At 34.1% G+C, this 9,916-nt stretch overlaps 1 protein-coding gene across 3 annotated transcripts in view; it reads right to left on the reverse strand.

Moving 5' to 3' along the window:
- The window catches only part of LOC106460268 (cohesin subunit SA-2-like), a 35,508-nt gene that overhangs the window by 12,179 nt on the left and 13,413 nt on the right, over positions 1-9,916 (reverse strand). For all 3 annotated transcript variants that reach the window (XM_022386944.1, XM_013919956.2, XM_022386945.1), the window contains exons 10-17: positions 9,277-9,356; positions 8,853-9,075; positions 7,784-8,002; positions 7,045-7,227; positions 4,591-4,794; positions 2,964-3,034; positions 1,709-1,802; positions 546-719 (exon numbers count right to left, since the gene is read on the reverse strand). In XM_022386944.1, coding sequence (XP_022242652.1) covers positions 546-719; positions 1,709-1,802; positions 2,964-3,034; positions 4,591-4,794; positions 7,045-7,227; positions 7,784-8,002; positions 8,853-9,075; positions 9,277-9,356 — 1,248 coding nt within the window. The remainder of the gene's footprint in view (positions 1-545; positions 720-1,708; positions 1,803-2,963; positions 3,035-4,590; positions 4,795-7,044; positions 7,228-7,783; positions 8,003-8,852; positions 9,076-9,276; positions 9,357-9,916) is intronic.

The raw sequence follows: 9,916 nt of genomic DNA on the forward strand, positions 1-9,916 counted from the left end.
AATATATATATATATATTTAACATCAGTTACATAAAATAATTTAAACTATCTTTAGAAAGTAGTTTCTGATCCTGATCAAATGACAAGTGGCTGTTGAAATAAAATATTACACCTGCTTAAACATAAACCAGTATTGAAAACAATCCTTGACCAGAAAGTCTACTCTACAGAAGCTATTCACATCAACTAAACATTCCGAAGAAACAAAAAGTCCATAAATAGGAAGTACTTGTTGATTTAGCATACAGTTTTGTTCATCAAATCCAAGGTTCCATTAAATCGCAGTTGTTTCTAAAATCTATAATTATCTCACGACTCTTTAGGTTTTTTTAAGTAATGTTTCCCACTATCCAAGAAAATGTAAGTGAATAACCAAAGAATCTTAGTTTTATACCTCAAATACAAGCAGTTATTTTGTGCTAAATTCTTGTCCAAAATTCTAAGTAAAAAAAACAAAAAACTAACCCACAACAATATTAACTATCTAAATTAAGATACCCAACAATAATACATACTGATTTGGAAAAATGATGTCAGGCCTTACCTCCTCCTGGTAGGCATCATTGTGATGGTGTAACAACTCTCTCATAGTCTCCATGAATTCCTGCAGTCGAACCTGCAAGCCATGTACCAGGGCTATTTTAGGACTAGATTCATCCAAGACATTCAATTCCCACATGATGCCCATGGAACAACAAGATATGGCATATCGAACAGCCTGTTGATAAAATATATATCATTTGTTTTAACAGATGGTGATGACAGCAAAACTCCAAACATGTATCTATATACTCTTTGGCTTATTTTCAATACAACTAAATACAGAAATGAAAATCATATCTTTAAAATTTTCAAACAACTAGTAAAACATTAGTCTGAAAGTTGCATGACTGTACAATCTGTTCGTTTGTTTGTAATTAAGCACAAAGCTAGACAATGGGCTATCTGTGCACTGCTTACCACAGGTATTGTAGCGCTTAATTACAAACTAACAAACGGATTGTACAGTCGCCTCCCAGTGGCACAGCGGTACGCCTGCGGACTTACAACGCTAGAATCCAGGGTTCGTAACAAACGGATTGTACAGTCGCCTCCCCCAGTGGCACAGCGGTACGCCTGCGGACTTACAACGCTAGAATCTAGGGTTCGATACCTGTGGTAGGCAGTGCACAGATATCCTATTGTGTAGTTGTTTGTAATTAAGCACAAAGCTACACAATAGGATATCTGTGCACTGCCTACCACAGGTATCGAACCCTGGATTCTAGCGTTGTAAGTCCGCAGGCATACCGCTGTGCCACTGGGGGGCGACTGTACAATCTGTTTGTTTGTTTGTAATTAAGCACAAAGCTACACAATAGGATATCTGTGCACTGCCTACCACAGGTATCGAAACCCGGATTCTAGCGTTGTAAGTCCGCAGGCATACCACTGTGCCACTAGGGGGCGACTGTACAATCTGTTTATCATTTAAATTCCTGTTCTTTCACTTGGTCTTAATAAGACCTTATTTGTTTTCTTTTTTTATTTGGGTTTTAAACATCAATAATCTTAACTCATTTCGCTGGTCTTAATGTAGCAATCAGCTTATATTTTTTTTTACTTGATCTTAGTCTAATCACCTTGTTCTTTTATTTCATCTTTTTTTTAGGTATTACCTACTAGTGTTGTTCAAAATTTATTTTTCAACAATACTGACCAACTTACTTGTTCTGGCAGACCTTTATCCTCTTGCAATGCACCTTTCACCCAAAAGTCATAAACTCCTTCCCAAATCCCCCAAGGTCCTAAATTGTGACAGCTGAAGATAAAAGAAACAACAACAAATAACTTCAGCAACTATAAAGTTTGTTAAAACAGTTTCTGGCTCAACTTTGCTCATTTTTGTGCACCTCGATTAGTACTTGAAACATGTAAAATATATTAGTTACGTAACAAGTGGTAAAAACTGTTTGATTTTTTTTATTACAATACAACAACTAGCTTTCCTGTAGCTCCTGAATATTCAATTCTTGGGCCTTTTTTGTTCCAAGCCTTGTAAATAAACTGTATTGCTCACCATATTTTAACTAAACACAACTTTGTTGAAAAAGCTCAAATAATGTTCAAGTTTTATGCTTTGTTTTTTCTGTTATTTATACTTGCACGTTTATTTTCTTGTACACATGTGTATATATTTAATTAAAAGTCTGAATACAAATGCGAGATTTTAAACCTCATTCATGCTAATGGTTCTAATTTTTTATATATATCGAACAGCTCTGTGATGGACAACTATGGTGTTGGTTTTAGCTTAACCCAATAAGGGCCAAGTCCCAATTTTAGGATACAACTTTAAATGATTATAAATTACAAACTTCTAATTGAATTGTTTTAAACTTTGCATTGTTTTACATAGAAATGTATACAAATTGAGATTTATTAATAATCTCATCAATTGCTTCATACTTAGATTTTGTTGATAGTTGCATAATTGACTTGGCATCAGTTTTGTGTACAGTTCCCTGCCTTAGAGGATTGATATAAAAATATTTTATTTAAATCAGACAGTATTTTTCTTGTGTATATGACATCTCTAAAACTAAACACAACAAACAAAAACTTAATATTTTCAAAAAGTAGTTCTGGCCCTTAATTGATTCATATTTTGCTGTAATGCATCAGAAAACACTTAGGCTGTGGCTACAAATGTTGTATCGGCCTTGCAAAAACTTGATAGCAAAAGTAATATCTATATAAAAAAAATACTGGCAAAAAAAAAAAAAAATAAGACCCAGTTCTACAGAGTAACAAAAGACTTGTTAACAACACTTTAGCTTAAAAGTGAAAGGTATTCCAATACTAAATTTAAATCATTATTTATAACTGCTCTTACTGAGATAAAAATTCATTTACTGAAATTCACACACTAAAAAGAATTTTTCCCAAATGAAACAACTCCAAGCATAGATACAGATCTTACCTGTAAAAAGTAGAGACCTTTTTGAGGGCTGAGGTAATAGTGAATACTTCATCTTCATCCACTTCTTCACCCTGTCAAAAACAAAATTTACATATTAATTATATTGCCTATCTTAAGAATCAAATGCAATTACAACTTCACAAGAGTTATTGCATTATCTACATAAATTTTATGTTTTTTTTAATATTCATTCCAATATTCAAGAGTATACATGACTAGTATCACCTTTAATCTGTTCAACAACAATTGAACTTCACAAAGCCTTGAAAACAAAATCACTATAAATCTCAATGGCAGTGAAATATTGTAGTATGTAAATTCAATATGTAAAATGCTGTAAGTTATGATTTTTGGATTTTGAGCATTATTATGCTGATGCCCTAATGTTAATTTTTGGGCCACTAACAGTCTGAATGATTAAAATCTAAAAACTATTACAGAATTTAAAAAAAAACAATTGTATATTTCACAAAAACTTCATTTATTCAAGACCACGGTTTCACTGTGATGATGCCTTTACTGGCAAAACCACGGTCGTGAATGAACAGTTTTTGTGAAACCTACAGTTGTCTTCGTTGTTTTTTTCTTCAATTCTGTAATTATGGAGTTTCACCAAGTACCAATTATATAAAACTATTACTCAACATCAAGTTTACCAAATACAATACAAACTGTTATAAGTGGAAAACAAATCTGTGTAGATGTGTACCCGAAACTGTTTGCTTCCATTTATTGTGACTATCATAAGGTCCCTCAGTATGTATGTTCCAAAAGTAAACCAAGTTTAACAAAACTCTTGTTTCACTTGCTTTTACTGTTGGATAAACCTATACAGCACAAATATTTTTTCAAATATTGAAATTTACAAGACTCGTTTTAAGAAGGATAAAATTTGAAGTTTCAATGTTATCCTGGTTCTGCTCTGGCAAATTGTTCAGTTAAGAACTGGGTAAAATGAAAAAAATGCTTCACTACATTCAAACGATGTAGGAGACTGTTTCTTCTTCAATGTTTTTTTTTTCCATAAATTACTACTAGTTTGAAAATTGAATTAAAAAAATCTGTCTTGTGAGAAGGTACGGAGTAGATTAAGTGACAGAAAACTTAACTACTTGTGGGTTAAAAAGTGAATATCTAACACTAAAACTTGTTAAAATGACCAGGATAGGATATGAAGCAATAAACATTTTGTTTTATCTTGTTTTGTGAAAACTTGTCTTGTCGATAAGTGTACAGTGTGTGTCCAACAAAACTACAAATTATTTTAAAATAGCATTTATACTACAAAGATTAATGATTTCTTAATGTGTTTGGGAAGAAGCTGAAACAAGAAATCCCTCAACCACAAAGGTTGGTGATTCTTAGTGGGTGTGGAAACATAAACATAAAATTCCTCTACTTTACAAAATATTGTACAATTATGCTTGTTACATAAAAACTGTTATTTCCATACCTCCCAAATGTATAAAGCTGTCTTTATACAAGTTTAACATAAAAAAATTTAATGCTAATTTGAAATTACATAACTCTTTTTTCGGCAGTTACTTTTCACAAATTTGGATACGAAACTTAAAAGCCATAATGGTGTATAAAAAACACACACATACATATATATTTACATACTTACAGCTTCAACAAACTCATTTAAAGCCTGGCGATACCTATGTACCAAAGAGTCAATAAGAGTCCCCCTGGAGACAGCGCACCGAGAATGGATAGCCAGATCTTCATTACATAATGACTCGTATGTTTTAGCACAGGACTCCAAAACTTCTGTATCATTGTGTCTTTCTACAACTTCATGGATCAATTTCAATAAGCTGTCTAAATTCTAAGGTTGGAAATAAAACTGACTACAATATCTGTAACCATTAAGGAACGCTAAAGTTATCCACACAATATTTTTAATCATACAGGTAAAGAAATACTATTTATCAAAGTTTACAACAAGAAACCTGAGCACAAATTTCATTGCTAATAGAAAAGTACAAAAATAACAAATAAATATATTTGAATATTTTATTTAGTTTTTAGGATAGTTGGTGAAAAAAAGATGCGTTTTACTCGAAGCTCTCGTTCTTCTTACCAATATTACTTTATTAATTAAACCATATATTATTTACCATTAACTTGCACCATTTCTATTCAAGGAATTGTTTTTGAATGTTACACCTGGTTCCTGCTCTTTCTTCTTTATTTCAGAATTTTCATGCAAAGATACACACAGTCTATAAATAGTTGTCCCTAACTTTGAACTGATAGATCCAGAGGAGGCTGCTAGTCAACAGCACTTACAACCAACTCTTGTTCAACTAGTAGTAGTAAGCCTGGGCATTCTGATATGGGGGACAGGCTGTTGCCGACGCAACTTGCCCCCCTCTCCACCTCGATGATGGGGCCAAAGGAACAGCAGTGCTGATACAGTTTGGTGTCAACGCGGTCGCAGGAACTGCCAATACGGGGTTGGAATCAACGTCGAACTGTGGGGGTTTGAAGTCAGGGTTTTCCTTCCCCTAGATGAGCTGCCTTCCAAGGCCGTTGAGCCCCATCTGCCCAGATGCAGCAGTTAGTACCACCATCATGACCGTTGGGTCATGTTGACCTCATCCTCCGGATCTGTTCCGCCGTTGTTGGTTTGAAATCAAAGTTTAGCCAACTCCCCTAATTGATCAATGAACCACCAAACCCGTTATAGTGCGGGTCACCCGCTTACGCCCTTTCACTTCAGTAAAAACACCTCTGTCTGACTAAATAGTGGAATTTAACTATCACTCTTATAGATTATCCATAGTCCCAGTGCTGAGCCTGTATCTGTGGCAATGGGATGTGAACCATGAACCTCCAGACTTAGAGTCGTACTACTAAATACCAGGCCATGCCAAGCCCCAATATTTACTAGAATTCGGCCATATAACCAAATTCGATTTATAACACACATCCTAAACAAATAAGTAAATAAAAAATAGTATTTCTTATAAATTAAGGTTTTAACCTTTCAACAATTTGTTTAATCTGCAAATATTTGATAAGATACGTTAGGGAGCAAAAAAAAACCCTAAACTTACGGTAACTTTGAACTATGTGTAAACAATAAAATGTGTTGACATTAGATGAGTGAAAACAAGTAATTTTGGCCAAAATTATTAAAAAAAGAAAAGCAACTGCTGATTTTATAACATTAAAACAGTGTAATATCTATAAACCATGTATTTTACAAAAAAAGTAAAAATTAGATTATTTGCTAGATATATTACCACCGAAGATTATGTTTTCACCTCTGTGTGTGAGCAAGATTTCCCCAAAAAATAGCTGAATAGATTTGGACGAGTTGGTATACATTTGGACTATGACCCATCTTAGAAGTTTTTTTTTTTTTGAGAGTCAAGATCACAAAAAAAGGTCATAAAAAATCCACAAAATCCCCATCTGTTAATATCAGAGCCAATTTTTCACAGTTTTTGCTCTATAACTCAGTCGAAATTGATTGGATTTTGATGAAACTTGGTAGACATTATTCTTCATTGTCCTGCCAAAAATGGTCCATGTCCACTGATAACGACAGACATATGGACACATGTACGTATTTTTTTGAGAACCAAATACGAGCAACACTGTGCGACAGAGGTATGCACTCTACTGAGTGCCCCTCTAGTGTTAGGCTAATGATCGACTCATTTTGAATGAGTGGGTAATATGTTTATATGTATATACATTCTAGATAAAATTAAAAGCCTTCTGATCTTTTAGTTGGTTGATCTCATAAATAACAGCATTATTAAAGAGATGTAGCTAAACTTCAGAGTTGTAACTGGATTTATGTTTTTCATTATGACCTTAATCCCATCTGGGATGGGTTAGCCAACATAGTTGTAAGCCAAGAATTTTACACCCGGCTGGCTAGGATGAGCAGGTTCACTGATAGGGAATAAAAGTCACGACCCTCACATTGTAAGTTGAGCACCACATAACCACCAGTTGTATGTGCATTTGTTTAGTTAACAGTCATTACTAACAATTCATATCCGAAGGGAAAACTAATAGAAACTCTTTGCAGTCTTAAGAGACTATATAAACTTCTTACCTTCTCCTGCCTACTGGTGGTGTAAATCTCCAGATCAAAGTACTGAGGAATGACCATAAGGTTGGCAATTTTCTCATGATCAGCAATATATTTAGCCAGAAGGTGTGGCAATGTTTGGATGAAGTGCTCGGTCAGTCGTATTCTGTCATCTGCTATTTGCTTTAGTTCCTTGGCTGAGAGTTGCTGTAAAGAGTTTTTTCATCAGATTATTAAAATAAAACTTTGTGTTCACTTTAACCTGTGTATAATACCACGTATTATATGTACAAAGCTTATGAAAAGTACAAAAACTCTCAGCATAAATATCAAAAATAAGGGTGTGCACATTATTATTAATAAAAACAAGAGTTCTCTTTACTTCAAACCGTATGTTATAATTTCAAGATTTGGCCACAAAGCTGACTTACATAAATAACCCAAAACTGGAAGTGATTATTGTCCATCAGTGGTAGTAATCTAATGCAGTGTTACTCAATAACAAACAGTAATAAAAACACGCATCAAAGAGCAATTATACGAAACTATGGAGGAAACAGATTATTGAGTTTATAGTCTTATTAATTAAAAACAGGGGATACAAGAGTGAATTTTACCCAATATCCTTCATACTGCACGACATCATTTGCCCCCGGGACATTAAGTTTCATTTAAGAATTCTACAAAACTTGGACCTAATCTTTCACATCTACAAAAATCCTGCTAATGTGTTAAACAAGATGAATAACAGAAGAAACCTCACCTTCCGATTAGGCCCTCTGCCAACAGGAGGCTCCCCAGTGGCTGCCTGTTTCACGCAACAAACCATGATTTCAATGAGTGAAGTTTCCTGGCGATCATCCAGTGGCTCTTCTTGAGGTCCCGGGTCTTCTAAAAGCAGGTCTGTCATACATTCCCAGTCTTTCATCATCGGATTACTTTCTATCAAACTGTCCACTAAATATGCTCCATGTTCATGAAGCTACATCATAAAATTCCAAAGTTGTACTATCAACACAATGACAGTCATATCACATGAAGCATTAAGTTGAAATTAGTTACTTGTCTCTATGACCATTCTAATGGCATAATTTTGTTTTTGCTACCTAACACGTTAATGGGAAATCAGATGATTTGCCCTCACATCTGAACAGTCAAATACAACTACAAGTCAGTGGTCTGATCTCAGTTCCAAAGGGCTAATAATGGAAATCTTGATTATTAAAATATGTAATATTCCAAAAATTTATTGATTTCCAATCACAAAATAACTATAGCTAATTTCCTATTCCAATTTTAGCTGCGACATGGTGGCTCATAGAATGGCTCTGAGTTTTTTGTTTTGTTTTTCAAGTGTAAACTTTTAGCTCATAGCTCCATCATCTCTTGACTGATTTAAGATCTAATTACAGTTTTGGACTCAGGAGGTCAAACCCTTTTGATTGATGTATTTGACCGTGCCCAAGGTCTCAGATAAATTTACTGTAATCGTGGCTAAAAAGAATTTCAATTTGAGGGTAGGCTGGTAGAGATCCCGATGAGTAATAAAATCGAATCGGTTATACGCGCTCCCCACGCTTGGTATTGCTGGCATACAAAAATATAGCTTATAAAAATGAAAAATAAGGTTTCATAGATTAATTTACTCTAATTCTGCCTAAAATAATTTCAAGTGCCACAGCTATTGAGGATTACCCTGTTTTTTTTTAGTGTAAGTTTCTTGATTGTTCTAGAAGAAGTGTGGTTACGGCAGACATTAACTTTAGTACTCTCCTAAATTTACCACTGGATTTGTGGATTTTATGGTTTTAACATTACTGCTTGTTACTTACTTCGCTTTCAATAAAAAACTGTACTAAATCTCGGATCAAAGGTGTATTTATGGATCGCTTCTTTCCTCTCTTTGTGAGCAAACCCTGAACAGCTTCCTCATCCGGTTGAAACAACCGTTCATTTAAGAATTCCCCAGCAGCTTGGGCAATGGCTCGATGAGAAGAGTACACCAGTTCATAAACATGCTCACAGTCCTTATCAGTCAAGATTTCACGGTGATACCTAGAAACCCATAGAAAAATAATTCAACGTGTATATTTCGTTCTTGTTTTATGTCTAAGAATGAGTGACTGACACACTATCCTCACGGGTTGTTTTCAATGACTAGGTAAAACATTTCAAAAATTAACTACAATTACTCACATTTTTGAGAATTTTACGTTTAATATTTTCTCCCGTGATACGATTAATATTTTTACTTACTTGTGAATATTAATGACTAGTTTCACAGCATGAACAGCAACGTCATACTCTTTGTCTAACGTCATTGCAACAATTCGATCCTGGGTAAAAATAAAACACACACAAAAAAGTATATCACAACAAGAACAAACTTATATTACATGGAATGAAAGTATCTCGAACATCTGAATCTCAAGACTTAATGTTAGCTAGTTAAAATAAACTGAGTTTTAATCCCAAGAGAGTTACAAAGGCCTAAGATCTTTATTTTTAATCATGATCATACCAGATATATGTATGATCAGACGTCTTTTACACATCTGGCACAGGGGCAGACCTTAGGCCTAAATGCCTAGTCATCTCCCAAAAAAAAAAGGGGGGGGGGTTCAATTCATACCAATATTATAAATCAAGCGAAAGCATATGTATGATCAGACGTCTTTTACACGTCTGGCACAGGGGCAGATTTAAGCCTAAAAAAGGGGGGGGGGCGGGTTCTATTCATACCATTATTATAAAACAAGCAAAACCAAATAATTTCAACAGATAGCAGAATAAACTGATAAACTTATTAAATAAAATAAAATATAGTAGAGTTAAAGTAATTTATTTCTAAAAAACATGTTATATATATATATATACATATATATATATATAGTAA

The sequence above is a fragment of the Limulus polyphemus genome, unplaced genomic scaffold (assembly GCF_000517525.1).
Source record: "Limulus polyphemus unplaced genomic scaffold, Limulus_polyphemus-2.1.2 Scaffold738, whole genome shotgun sequence".
NCBI classification, from domain to species: Eukaryota; Metazoa; Arthropoda; class Merostomata; order Xiphosura; family Limulidae; genus Limulus; species Limulus polyphemus.